Raw genomic sequence first — 15,892 nt, forward strand, 5'->3', positions numbered from 1 at the left:
ACTCAAGGAAGATCAAGTTCTGCTTACATTCCAGGAGGTTCAATTATAATTATTAAATTCCTGGAAATTTCCAGATAATTCCACGCCAGTATAAAAATCCCGTACAGTTCCCGGTGACCGGGGCAGAAGTTTTTGACCACAGCAAAATAGAAAAGATCCGTCACCCCGTCTTTTGGAGGAGACTATAAACCATCGGTTCCGACTACCTAAAATCATAGAGAAACAATAGCATAAGTAGATATCCCATGGTATAGGGAGTTTATGTCATAACTTCTACTGTTATCTCAAGCCGATAGTCCACCTAGTTCTTTCCCTTGAAGCTGTGTGATACTGGTAGTCTCTCGTATTGTGCCCTTCATACACTCTCACCCCAACAAAACAGTGAAAATCGACAGTAATCGGCTTGAGATAACAGTAAAAGTTACGACATAAACTCCCTATACCATGGGATATCTACTTACGCTATTGTTTCTCTATGCTAAAATGTAGTCATCTCTCATCAACAGCCTTTGCCAATTGTTTTTCCGAATAATTGGATGGCCAGTAGGCATATGCATTGTTGGATGTTAGCCATTTTTTTGGAATCAGCTTCACGCCAACCTTGAAGACTGCTACGCAGTAGCTGTAGTGGCTTTTGTCTTTTTTTTGACAAATACTCATCTAAAACAAAACTTGAGAAATAACATTCCGATAAAGGAAATAACTTATTTCTGCGATGACCAACACAAATAGAGATAATGTAGGATAGTAATAATAGTTCAATAATAGTTGTAATAATAGTTCAATAGGAAAGACTTATCTACATAACTAACTTGAAAAAAACTAATTCACTGACTAAACTGAATAACACCGAATGATCTATTCAATTTTCCTGATGTAAAAGTGGAAATACAACAAATTTTGCATCTACAGGGCATATGACTAATTTGCTTTTAATGTCACCTGCAGACCAGCACTTCAATTTCTTTGATAGTTGACTGACAAGATAAATATCAAATGTTGAGGAAACACATGGCTTTGTAAAAAAATCATCCTTTTCTTCAAAAGCATAGCCGGCGACTTCATCAGTAGAATAGTTCAGATTTTTCACTTTCACTACTGTGCCATCATTCATGATGCAGCAGTCATTCCCAGATCTCAAGGATATGTTTTTTGCAGATTTTTTTTTAACATGATGCTCTTCATGACAGCTGTTGTTCTTTATTTCATCATATCTCTTACATAACTGCTGTAATGGCTTGTCAGACTTTCTAACAAGTTGTTTCATTGCTTGCATATGGTTTTCAAATGGAAAGGCAGAATAATTATCAAGAACTCCAAAATTCTTTGTGTCATCTACCAGGTGAATGAGTCCATGCACATTGTGAGAGACTTGGTGTTTGCCATAGAGTTTTTCAAATTTCGTGACAAATTTTCTCAGTAAATAGTTAGCATATTCACCATATTTAAGATGATTCACCTCACTACATAAAATTCTTATTGATATGCTCAGGATGAGAAAATGAGAATAAAGTACTTTTGAAAGAACTTTTTTCAGTACTACGGCCCCAGTATAAAGCAAGAACTGCCGTAGTTCTGTGGCTTTCCATTGCTTAACAAAAATTAAGCTTCTAGGCTTCCTAGCAAATTCATCTGGCACACACGTTTTTAAACTTTCAAGATTTTTAGAGATTATTTTCACATCTCGGCTCTGCAGTCGAACAGTCTTTCTACCTCCACCCAACCACAAATACAGAAGCTTTCTCATCACTCCTAAACATACAAGGTGCATGTAGTCCAGAGGCACGTTGGTGATCAAACCAACACTTTCTATTCTCAATAGTAAACAGCTGGATTCACCCATATGAAAATCTTTGTCTGTTCGTTGTCTAAAGCTTTCGTCTGTCCTCTTAGGGCAGTCAATATCTGTGAAACACAACCTGTTTTCAATGTTCTCTCCCTCTACGGTACACTTGGTGCAGCTAGAATATCCTCCATGGCCTTTTACCATCAAGGCAAAGGACTTAGCTGGCGCATCAAAGACAAAACACTTGATTTTAACATTAAAATGCTGTTCTTTGAAAAAAAAACCACATTGCCTAACACTTTCCATCTCTAAAACAAACTGATTCAGAAATTCATTAGCACTTTCGGGTTTGGATTGGCCATGATATATTCCAATAACAAAAACCTTTTTAGTTGGGAAAATTGAGCCCAAAATAGGCCACAGACAGCTGTGAGACGATTTTGATAATGGCAATCCATCAATATTAATTACTAATTCGATGAGATTCGATTCAAAAACAAAGTTTACATTTGATAACATGTGACACAAACCTTTTACTAACCCTGAGTGCCAATATTCACCTGGATATACTTTTTGTAAAGATACATTTCTTGGTGTTTTTAGCAAAGTTCTTGCATCTTTTGGAAGTTCATTGTGTCCATGATTTTTTAATGTAACTAACAAGTCTGACAAGGCTGTAAGAGTAATTCCATGTTTTATGGCCCAAGCTGATAAATCTTCTTTAAATGAGAATTGGGGTTCTGTTTCTGAACTTTTCCCACAACCTTCACTAGTAGAATGCACATAAACATCATTATCAGAACTCCATTCATATTCAGAAAGGTCATTTTCACATAGAAAACTAGCACTACTTGAACTTTTATCACTATTACATTCACTACCAGATGATTCACTATCAGATGAATAAGTGGCATTACCACAGCTGAAAGGTGAGAGAGACTGATTGGACAAATCAGAAACTGGATTTTCACAATGATTTATATCAATTTTTGAGACTTTTGAGAAATTGGATAATTGTTCAGCATTATTCTTTGATAACCGCCTCAAGTGTCTAGAGGTTACTTGGTTCAAAGGCTTTCTTCTTTTCATTGTGGAATTACTTCAAATTTCAAATACAATCCGGTACAATCTAAAAAAAGAATAGTATATCAAAGATGTTTCTATGGCTGAAGTTCATGTAGACTGTTATTTCTTATTTTTTCAATCCCAATACTTGAAGCACAGTTAACCTATCAAGCACAGTTATAAGTAATAATTTCAATAACTTAAACCTTTTAAAAAAAATAATAGCCTAGTTCTCATGTTAAAAGTGTAGGCCTATGTTAAAAAAGTAAGTTATGTGGTTTTATCATCTGAATAAGATTCTAGATTGATTGCAACTAGAAATTTTACTTTGAACTGGCCAGTAAAGGATAATTTAGCCTTTCAATGGGTTGAGCAAAAGATAACCCTTTTAGTAATTCTACAGTTGAGTGACCTCACCTCCAATTTTTATATAAAGAAATATAGGTGTTAGCTTAGACTAGTTTAGTATAAGTTGGGTATACCGTATTTTGAATATTACTTGAGTCGAATTAATTCTCAACTCATTCTTCAGCCTATCCTAACAACATAACCTTGCGCATTTTTGCAGTAATTGTTGATTTACTTGTTGATCAATCCAAATTCCAATTACCTACTAAGATAAATATTACTTCCTGACACTGAAATTGATTCTAACCATAATTATGCCTAACCTGACACATTTCTTAATAATAAAAGATATTGAAGCTGAGGCCAATCAACTGTAGAATTACCAAACTATTCGAGTACGGTAGCCTATTATTAAAGTAATAAAAGATTTGATGCAACAATTTAGAAAAGGTTCTAAATAATCCTTTTGTAGTGAGATCTTATGTTCAAACGTGCAAGACCAATAAATTAATTATGTACTTAAATTGAAGTACTTAATTACGTTTTAATATAATTTCATTGGCTTCAATAAAATACATATAGGCCTATTCACTCGACTATAATGACTATTTAACATATTATAATAATATATTAATTATAAACTTACCTTGAAAACATAACCGTAAACACAAAACTCGTAGTTCATCCTGTACTGTACAAACAAAATAGGCTAGGCAATAGCAGAGAAAACTCCTATAATTCCTAGATTTATAGATTATAGATTATAGATCCTATTTATTCCTAGATTTTCTAGATAATTCCTAGACGAGAGAAAACTTCAGAAAACTCCTAGTAATTCTGTGGCAACTGGCAATAGGCATACACACTACACAGTACTACAGTAGCTTTTTGGCGGTTTGATCGTTTGGTGTGGCTGGCAGTAGATGGCAGTAGAGTAGCATAATTTAGCAGGATCAAACTCGTTTCATATAAAAACACTGATTAGATTAATAATTGATCAGCATCTGAACATTAATCAAGAATCTTGACCAAATCTGAGTTTTATCTTTTATCAAGTTACATTGTAAGAATATAATATTACAGACATTTCTACACATTATATGTCTTGATATCAGTTGGTACTTGATGTCGGATGTCATACGCAGACGAGTAGCGCGACTTTCAAAATCAATGTTTTCAATTTATACAACTTTTTTCTTGAAAAGTGAAATACCGGAATTTGATCACTCGTCTGTACAGTTGATTGATGAAGAATACTTCAAAAATATTAGATGACAAGTTTCCAAATTCACAGAATTGAGTAAAAAAGTTAGAAGTACAATTTTGTACACTGAAAGTCAAGTAAGCTATATGCAAATCTAATGGTTTTTGTTTGATTCGATTAAATGATGTACTAAAAAAGCAAAAATGCTTTTTACTCAAAAAGTATGGCTCTAATGAAAAATATTTACTGATTAAAAATGTTTGCAATGCAATTCTACATCTAGTACACCTAATTTCGCCTTGATTTTTTCTTATTAAAAGATTGTGATGGCTAAATTTTCCCAAGTTGTTAGTGATAAGAGATTTAAAAATTCATTACTCCTCAAATATTCAGAATCTAGCTTCCCCTCGTCCTAAAAATGAAATAACACTCAAATATAGTTCATATATGTCAATTTCAACCCAAACCCCGGCTTATATCACAAGTTGAGAGTATATTCTCGCTAAATTTTGAAGGACCGTTGTGACGGCCAGGGGTGGAATATAAAAGCGTGCTTCACAGACATTAGATGTCATATAGGTTTATATGTGTGCCAATAGTTTCGCTTCGATCGGATGAGGGGTTGAAGAGTTACGAGCGCCCAACGAGATAATGAAGAATATTATTGGAAGAATATCTGTTCTTCTCTCTGTGTCAAGCAGAAATCTCCTGGTATCTCAGTTTTTCTAATAAACATTTATGTTGTAGTGATGACCTATATAGTTTTTTTATCTAATACCGTAGGCTAGATATCTACCACAATAACATCAACATCACTACTATACAGAGAAGGTTCCTATATATATGTCCATGATATTTCCCCAGAACATTCTCAGCATATATGCAAATATCTCAAATCTATTTCAGCAATAAAATTATGTTTGACGGAAATATACATGGGTAACTTTTTAAAGTTGTCAAGAACTTCACAAACTATTACAATATAAATATGGATAACTCCACTTCTATTCATATCTCAACAAAAATGTCAAATTTTATAAATTAAATACAATTCTGTGAATGCCTTTGTGTTTTACAAATAGAAATTGTATGAATGATGTGAATTTCATATTTCTAGCTCGATCCCTTGACTCAACGCAGAAAATTTACGGAAAAATTTTATTTTGCATCTAAAGTATGTCCCTGGAACGTACTCAGCATATTCATGCAAATAGCTCAACTGATAATGGTAAATAACCAAAACTGGTATCTCAGTTTTTAAGTAAGTCAATCAACTTCACCACAACAGAGAAGGTTCCTATTCATGTCCATGACACGTCCCTAGCATAAATATGCAAAATATCTCAAATTTATTTTGGCAATGAAATTCTGCGGTACCTTCTGAGAACATGATCTGCACATTCTTCAAGTCCTTGGATGTTTACAGAAAATGATAATTTATATGAGTTTTTTTTGTAAAATTTCACAGTGTTTCATATTTTGTTTTACATAAACATGCAATATAATAATAAAAACTTAAATTTTTGTGTTGAAATTCTTCTATGTGAATATCCATTGTAGTTCCTCAGAACATCCCACAAATCCTAAGACATGCTCATTATATGTCCCTCGAACATTCTCAGCATATGTGCAAATATCTCAAATCAACTTTCACAATGACTTTCTGTGGTACCTCCCGAGAACATGATCTGCACATTCCTTAGGTATACTGTGATATTTACAGAGCATGAGGAACTTATGTGAGATTTCTTGTAAAATTTGACTTATATAGTGCTATATAAATCTGTGAAACATTCATCTAATATAATATCTCATATCAGAAAAAAATTTGTCTGTTTAAATGTATCTCTGAGAATATTCTATGTAGGTCCTCTGAACGTCCCACATGACCTGGGACGTTTATAGAATGTAGGGAACCAAAATAGAATGTCCCAGGGAGGTTTTGTGCTGTGTGGGGTGTTGGTGTCCATACTGTCGTTAGTGGCTTCCTGTTCTCCTTGCTCTTCTGTAGGAATACTAAGTGGCTTCACTAAGTTAGACATATTTTGAAAACATACCTTTCAAACAGCCCTCGTATCAACACTCACGCACACGGAAACGCGAGCGCGAGCTTTAGAACGCGAAAAGCAGGTCGCTTTGCTTGCATGAATTCCGCGGTCGACGACCGATATTTGATGCAATATTTTTGTTTCACTTTTGATAAAATTCTATTACCAATACTCGTATTGATGTTTAATTAATTATCTGCAAAATTATTTCTTTAATATGTGAATATTTCTTATTTTGGTTATAATAATGTTAAATATTTCTTCTACAGTATGTTTGGTTTTGAAGCATCTAAATGTGAAAATCTACTTTGTAAAAATATTTAGTGGCTGAAAATTTTGTGAAGTGAAGAACTACAAGACTTAACCTATTTCGTACTATGTGTAACCTTTCCTAAATTTGTGAGAGGAATAGCACAAGGTTACCTTATTTTCCTCTCCCTATCATTTCGATGATGTACTTATTGTATGAATAAATTAGTAATTATTCTACCGTTTAATTGGTAATTCCAGGCATCATAAAGCGAGCCATTCTGTTGAGTGGCACAGTAGACTGCCCGTGGGCGTTTACATCAAGATTTGAGAGTGCAAGGCTGACAGCTGAAATGGGCAGATTGGTGAATTGTACTCCGAGCTCGGCCAGTGAACTAAAGAGTTGCTTGTGTGGTGTTAATGGCTCCGAGTTCGTATTCAAATTGGCAAAATTCCAGCAGGTTAGTACCGATAGCCTATGCAATTGCATCAGTTCTTAAAAAAGTAGGATGAGATGGGAATAATCAGTGAGCCTCCACCCCTCACGGCTGGAAAACTCACTCATGAACTATTACACTGTTTTTACTTTCCTTGCCCTATTACCATGGGTAAGAAAAGTATTGCTTTCCAAAAAAATGAAGGTACCCTAATTTCAAGTTTTCAAAAAACATTATTTTTGGGTGTTGGCCTTGTGTGTATATGTGTGTGTATGTCTGTGAACACGATAACTCCATTCCCAATTAACCGATTGACTTGAAATTTTAAACTTGAGGTCCTTATACTATGAAGATCCGACAATAAGAAATTCAATAGAATTCAATTCAAAATGGCGGAAAAAAGGCGGATAATGACTAAAAACCCATGTTTTTCACGATTTTCTCGAAAACGGCTCTAACGATTTTTTCAAACTCTGGATAGCTATTTATATGCCCTATCAACTGACATGAGTCTAATTTCTGGGAAAATTGCAGGAGCTCCGTAGTATTTTTGAGAAGAATGGATATTGTTAAATTTCTCAAAAATGACTTGACCGATTTTTTTCAAATTCATACCCTGTATAGTTATTTATCAGCTTTGTCAACTGGCATGAGTCTTCTTCCTGGGAAACTACCGTAACAGGGGGTCCACCACATCCTTGAGAAATGGACTTTGTTACCTCCTTCTCGTACATGAGGTAGGTAGGTAGGTAGAGCAAAATTTATTCAGAAGAACACATAGTCGAGATTTTATCTGTAGAACAGCTGTATCGATGATTTAAAAAAAATCATGGAATTTCACAATAATTTACACAAAGGAAAATGTACTCTTAAAACAATTTATATACAATAGTATGATCGTAGTTTTATGTAGCCGCCAATCGTCATTATTAGGTTAACAGTAATAACATTAATTATTACTGTTAACATTAATAACATTGAGTTAAGTATTGTAGTTCTTCACTTCACAAAACATGAGGCTTATTACAATTCAATGAGCAAGGAAAGTTGTGTGAGTGTGCCACACCAGATTTTTGAAACTTGTGATTGATTGAGGTGGTAGCTAGAGAACGCTTAAGGTTTAAAAATAACCCATTTAGTTGATACCATCAGAGACAAAAGTATACCTCTAAATAAGTATTATTTTCTCTATGAAACCATTCAGTTATTATTCCTCCAGTACATTATGATGATTTCACATATGAATTGCAGGTATGGCCCGGAGTACCTGCGGTACCTTTTCCTCCTTGTTTGGAGTCGAATGATAACGAGAATGCGTTCATCACTGAGGAGTCTTACTACAGAAGAACCTCTCGTATGGACATAATGTTGGGCTCCACAAGTTCGGAGGGCACTATTAATATAGCAAGTAAGCTCATTTCCAAGATATATAAAACCTAATATCAAGTCTCTATAGTGAGGTCCACGTTATAATGGCAGTGTTTGATTAGCAATGGTATTGCTATCCATGTCTATCATTCAATAAAGCAGATAGCGTTATCTCTTTCTCGCTTTGCTCTGTTGCCAGATCGTCTTTTAACAATTATAGAATTAATAATTAATTAAGAAAATTATTTCATCTTAATCATTAAAATTCATTATGAAATTATTGAAAAATATAATTTCTTGCTCAATAAAATATGATTGATTATTTTAAACGAGAATGTACAGTTAATATTACATCAATAAAACCTGTATCAGGTACAGTCTACAGAAGGCATTGACAAGACAGAGGATCGGTAACGTTGTTCTGCTATCTTTCTCCACTACCATTTTAACGTGGACCTCACTATAAACTTGCTACACTCATGATATTTATCTTGGGCCACTCCCGTGTTTCGGATGGACACGTTAAGCCGTCGGTCCCGGCTGACTAAAAAGCAGTCGTTAGGTCATGTCAGAGGCCCTGAAATTGATCAGTTGCGACCTGAAAACTCTGACACCAGACCTGAGCCAGCCAGGTCACTCGATATTATTATTATTGCTACACTCAAGTCATTTCTACCAATTTTGAAGAATTATCTGTTCATGGTCTACAAGTCCGCCTAATTTTATTTCTGTGAATGCATCATTCATAAAAATAGAACATCACTCACACAAATCTACATTACACAGTATTCACTTCTAATATTTAATTAAAAAGCTAAATTTATATGCTATTTTTGTTATTTTATGAAATAAATAATCATATAGTTTGGTGAAATTTTGAATTTCAGTGTTGATGCAAGCAACGAAAATGCACGTTGATACTGCTTTGGGGAAATTGGATAGGAATTTTACAATAGTAATGCCAGTTGAAGGTAATTTTCAAAATGATCCAAAAGCAAAGGAAAGAGCTTTACAATTGAAGAAACAATATTTTGGCGACAAGCCAAATAAGCAATAAAACATTACAACAATTAACTGATGTGAGTAACCATAAATAATTATTTGTAACAATAAATATTATTAATAAAAATAATAACAATCAAGTACAGTCCAGGCAATGAATGCTCAAAAAAGGATATAGAGGGAAAAGTTTGGAAGACAATTTTTGACCCCGCAGTTCTGTTTAGGGTAGTAAGGATGTAAACATATCAAAAGTCCCCACCCCTACCCCCTGTGCTAAGGGAAGATCTCACACTCAACACTGAAGCTGCTGCAACGGTCGTGGGGATGTGCGTAAACTTGTGAAATTATACATCAAATTGAGAATTTGATGCTCTATAAATTTATGATCAGCATGGATTTTTTTCCATCGGTATTAAAAAAGTTATAAGAGCAAAGATAGCAAAAAATTGAAGGAAATGTGTTTTTTTCTAAAATGTCACATCTTTTAGAGCGGATATCTCGAAAAGTGAGAGAGATATAGAACACGTTGTTCGATCAATATTGTAGGAAATTATGTAAGCTTTACTTTCTTGTAGAATAGTTATGTCTGTAAAATGCATAATTTTCGAGTTATATGCGAGAAACCGAAAAATGATACCTTTGAACCACACCGACCCCCTTAGCACAGGGGGTAGGGGTGGGGACTTTTGATATGTTTACATCCTTACTACCCTAAACAGAACTGCGGGGTCAAAAATTGTCTTCCAATTTTTTCCTCTATAACACTTCGTTGACTGGGCTAGTAGTTTATCATTTCTCTTAGTGAACATTCGTTTATCTAATAGCGATTATTTTTTTCATTTTTTCGAAAGATTTAATACTGAATTTATGTATGTGATCAATATTATTCAACCATTAGTTTTTCTATAAATAAATAAATGGTATAAAATAATTGTATACATTAATTATATACAATCATTTTTATAGTTTGCAGTCTTAGCGGTATGGTTTCCAATATTGATACTTGACAGTACTATTCATCATTACATAGCTTGATGATAATTTATGCATTATTTTTTCGCAGCTTTACAGTGATATGTATTTTCTTAATGGCACAAAAACTTCAATAGAAAAACACAATGGAAAAATACATATTTATGACTTTGGATATGAGTCACTATTTTCTGTTTCGCAAGTATTTTCAGAGGATCCGAACTACAAGAATGGTGAGCTAAAATTGCACAGTCCTGTTGATATAGTATCAATTCAAATTAACTTCAATAATGATATTTGGTTGAGTTGATGCAATATTGAGTTACGGTAAGATAGTATTGTGCAAACTACCTAATGGACATAGCCTATGTAATATTTGGACAATTTAGGACAAAATTATGAAATTGAAAAAGTTTAGGGCAATAGCCTATTTTTTCTTTTCCGACTACTGTATTGTTTACTCAATCCAAGAAATAAATAAATAAACTGATTAATCTATTTGGATTAGATAACAGAGTTATCTTGGAATAATATAATACGTAAATGCCTTACCCAATTTTTATTGCAATATTAATAACCAATATTATCGATAAGCTAATACTTATAATGGGTAGCCGTCTAGTTGTCACCCCGACTACTTGACACCTGGTCATTTTGGCCATGGGCGACTACTTGTACCCTCGTAAAAATATACCATTGCTGTCAAGTTGTCCCCTCGACTACTTGACACCTACTGGACCAAAGGTGCCAACTAGCCAAATATGAGGATAAATAATTATTTATATACACTTGTTTCAATACAGTATGTATAAACTTTTTATTGATTGCACCATGGTTGAAAAGGCTCACTCATAAAGACATGATGTTGAAAATATCGTATTATATCAAAATTAGGAATCTTAATGCCTTTTCATATAGAACTTGATAGTTAGGCTTCATTTTCCAACTTTCAAATGAAGAGCCAGCTGGAATCGTGATTTGTTGTGGAGTGGATTGAGGGGATCGGTTGTCGTTACCATAGACGACTACTTGTACCCTCGTAAAAATATACCATTGCCGTCAAGTTGTCACCCCGACTACTGACACCTACTGGACCGGAGATGCCAACTAGTCCTGACCGTAAACGACTACTTGACACCTCGCACCCTCGCAACAGGATGTCCCCCCGACTAGTTGTCACCTCCTCAGAAAGGAGACAAGTAGACAGGTATGGCTCACGTCTACTTGCCCCCTAAAAACCGGTTTTAAAAGGGGACAAGTAGTCGGGGTGTCAAGTAGTCAGGGTGGCACCTAGTCACGTACCTCCTATAATGTACTAGCCATCAGGCTCGCTACGCTCGCCATATCCGTCTGGATCGTCCAAAAATGAGATCAGTGGGCTCGCTTCACTCGCCTGAAAATAGACCTCAGCGGAACCTCTGTACCGAATTCTGGATTCCCGACTGGATTGTCCAAAAATGAGATCAGCGGGCTCGCTTCGCTCGCCTGCATGTAGACCTCAGCGGGACTTCTGTACCGAATTTGAACGTATTATGTCAATTTCATCTCAAAACACCTGTTACTATATCGGCGTATCTTTGGCGAAAAGAATTCTTCCATCTCAGCTAAACCTGTGTACTGATTTTTTAAAAAATATATTTCCATCAATTATTGAAAAAGGTGAGGAAACGCTAATTTTGGGCGTATCTTTGGCGTTATTTAAAATTCCTTCTAACACAACATTATTGCACCCCAGCTGAGCTTCTGTAGTAAATTTGATCATTTTCTGTCTATTTGTTCTCGATAAAGCTGAGAAAACGCTAAAAAACGCAGATTTTGGGCGTATCTTTGGAAATTTTTCCAAATCCGTTCTTATTGCGCCTCTAAAGGGCCAACTGAACACACCTATCAAATTTGAAATGTTGTCATATTTTATCTTAAGTTAGGACGATCCAGTCGGGGGTTCAGACTAAACGTCTGGCTAAACGGATATGGCGAGCGAAGCGAGCCTGACGGCTAGTAATATAATATTCCCAGGAATAGCACTGATTGAAGTAGCAGTACCCAATCAATTTTTCCGCGATAAATCAGGACCTCCTAAATAGGTATTTAGGAGGTACTGGATAAATTGGTATTTAGGAGGTCCTGGATAAATGCATTTCAATCTTCAACTTGGTGCCAACCTAACAAAGTCAACTCAACTTAATACCAACCTGACAAAATTTTTAATTTAGTTACCAGAACAACTGTTTCGAAGAGGTACTCTCCCTAGATTATAGTTCTATATTAACATATGGTATGGACATTTCAATTATAATTTTAAGATATTGGAATAAGAAGAATATAGATGCTAAAAGACGAATTTTAAACCCTTAAAAACCACCCTTATAGTTGAAATATCGCCAAAAGATTTCTTAGTGCGCCTCTAAAGAGCCAACTGAACATACCTACCAAATTTGAACGTTTTTGGTCCGGTAGATTTTTAGTTCTGCGAGTGAGTGAGTGAGTGAGTGAGTCAGTCAGTCAGTGAGTGAGTCAGTCAGTCAGTGAGTGAGTGAAATTTCGCTTATATATATATATATATATATATATATATAATATATATATATATATATATATAGATTTCTTCTTGCAGTGAAATAGAAATTATCCATGTTGTAGAAAGAAGTTTCTATATTCTATTCTAATTCAGTTCTGATCCGAATGATTTCAAAATGTCTATGTTAATTTCGAACTGAAAAACTACGGTAATGAACAAAAAGCTGTTGGGCTAAAATTATTGAAAGTGATGAAAGAGCCTATTTTTGGAGAAAAGCAGTTTTGGGCTAAGCATTTTATTCTCTCCCGATCATAATAATTATTATTTATCAATGATCGGTAAAATTTTTGTTATTCCAGTCATATTAATTTTATTGTATCAACATTTTTTCAGGCGCTTGTCATGGTGATGATCTTCTATATATGTTTCCATTAAAATTCATTTCTCAATTCCGTGGAAAAGAGTCAGACAAGGATAAAGAAATCAGCCGAAAAATCGTTCAATTCATTGTAAACTTTGCAACTCATGGGTGAGTTATAAACAGGGTAAAAGATGGAATAATTAAAACTATATAAATAAAATGACTTGATTGATCAGAATAAATCTGAATATGTAAGATGACTCAATTAATAAATCATGTTATATACAAAACTATGAGAAGAAGGGAATTAACTTGTTAATTTATTCAAAGAATATTGATGATATCCTTTATTATAAACATGTTGAAATAACACAGAAACAGAGCATTTAGTACTTTAGGCGGGTCTATGTGATTGCTATTTTGATTTAATTTTTTTTTACAGTCATGATAATGCATTTTGTGGGAGGTAGTGAATATAAAAATTAGAAAAAGTAGAATCAAAACTAGCTCGTTAATAATATTAATACTACTATTATATAATAATAATTAATCCGAATTACCAATAAGAATAGAGCCATAGAGAAAAGATAGCATAAGAAGATATCCCTTGGTACAGTACGCTTATGTTCCAATTTTTACTGTTAACTCAAGCCGATAGTTCACGTATTTCTTTTTCGTGAAACCATGTGGCACTGGTAGTCTCTCATACCGTTCTTACACTCTCACTCGACCAAAACAGTAATAATAATAGTCAATAATCGATTATTGCAATCGGATTGAGTTAGGTAACAAGAAGTCGGCTTGAAATAAGGAACATTGAAGAGACCTATACCATGGGTACTTCTGATACTGCAAATATTGACCGAAGAACTAAATATAAGAAGGAATTTTGTTGAGTGAAATGTGAAACAGTCCAGAAAACTGTAAATCTTACATTATTAACACTATATTGGAGCTAGCCGCTCCAAGTATAATAATAATAATTAATCTTATATTGTGTAGTGTATCCATTGACATGAAGACTACTGCAACAGAGCGAATATAATTAGAACTGATTGACTCAACTGCCACTCAAGAATAATAATTGAAGTGATTTTCCTCCTTTAAATTTTGATACTGTACTCGAATAAAAACATGTTTCAATTTTACAGTGATCCAAACCCAGTCGCAGAAACAACAAACTGGAGTCCAAACTCTGGGCACCTCGAATATCTATCGATAACCCGAGAAGGAAATTTCGAAATGAAAACAAACTTCCCACACAACGGTGCAACTCCAGTTGAGCCCTGCTGTTCAAATAGATATTGTTGCCCAAACTGATGCTCCCCCCTATACATGTAGATAAGGACAGGTTTCCTTGGATAGAGCTCCCTTCATAATAACATGCCAATGGGGATACCAATTGAGTATAAAATCATGTTGTAAATTTATGGTATTTCAAATGAGAAATACTGACAAAATACTATTAAAAGTAATATGCCAATTGAAAAAGGGGACGCCACTCAAGTATGGAAGTATGTTGTAAATTTATATTTCAAATAAGAAAATATTGACAAAAACTATCTAATAATATTCATAATAATGTTCTACGTATTTATATACTGTATTAGTATATACTTTTGCTGATGAAGCTTCATAAAACATCTAAATTCGAAAATATGGTTTGTATAAGTATTATTGGACTGCAAATATTGGCCTATTTTGGTTATTGGCCTATTTCAAGTTTTTCAAGATTTCAGTAGATTTTCAGTTTGTCAAGTTTTTAATTATAGGCTACAGCTTCATAAAACATCTAAATTCGAAAATATGGTTTGTATAAGTATTATTGGACTGCAAATATTGGCCTATTTTGGTTATTGGCCTATTAAGTTTTTCAAGATTTCAGTATATTTTCAGTTTGTCAAGTTTTTAATTATAGGCTACAGCTTCATAAAACATCTAAATTCGAAAATATGGTTTGTATAAGTATTATTGGACTGCAAATATTGGCCTATTTTGGTTATTGGCCTATTTCAAGTTTTTCAAGATTTCAGTAGATTTTCAGTTTGTCAAGTTTTTAATTATACCATTGCAGAGCAAGGGTTACATGCTAGTCAAGAATAAAGAAAATAAATTGTTTAATAGTTAATACTGATCCAAGCGATCTATGTAATACTGATCTAATATGATATCTAATTTGTTTGTCTCCTGCCGATGAGACAAATTTCGATGTGAAATATTTAGAATTCCTGTGTTAATACAATCAAACTTAATGTACCCTATTTGTTCATGAACATTGAATGATCAAATCTAAATAGCATTTTTATGCATAAATTAAGTCACACTGAATGTGATTTATATTTTTGTTTGTTATATGATGAACCTATTTCTGTTGAGAATCGAAGAAATGAATACTGAATACACTAAAAATTAATACATCTTTATGGCACCGAAACAGATCACAATAATTCTATATTTTTATAAAAAGAACAGTTATGCAAAATAATAAATGGCGCCTAGAGTAATGGCAGTAACATTCGACTAATATTGATATA

General features: G+C 33.9%; 1 protein-coding gene across 1 annotated transcript in view; it reads left to right on the forward strand.

Moving 5' to 3' along the window:
* LOC111048481 (esterase E4-like) overlaps positions 1-15,190 on the forward strand; it is a gene marked incomplete at its 5' end in the record, with an annotated part of 32,332 nt that extends 17,142 nt beyond the window's left edge. Inside the window, 7 exon segments of the mRNA XM_039422951.1 lie at positions 6,962-7,161; positions 8,389-8,545; positions 9,393-9,550; positions 9,552-9,584; positions 10,571-10,712; positions 13,391-13,526; positions 14,510-15,190. Of these exon segments, the coding sequence (XP_039278885.1) occupies positions 6,962-7,161; positions 8,389-8,545; positions 9,393-9,550; positions 9,552-9,584; positions 10,571-10,712; positions 13,391-13,526; positions 14,510-14,678 (995 nt within the window).
* Between the last annotated feature and the right edge of the window lie 702 nt (positions 15,191-15,892).

This window comes from Nilaparvata lugens, chromosome 3 (genome assembly GCF_014356525.2).
Source record: "Nilaparvata lugens isolate BPH chromosome 3, ASM1435652v1, whole genome shotgun sequence".
NCBI lineage: Eukaryota > Metazoa > Arthropoda > Insecta > Hemiptera > Delphacidae > Nilaparvata > Nilaparvata lugens.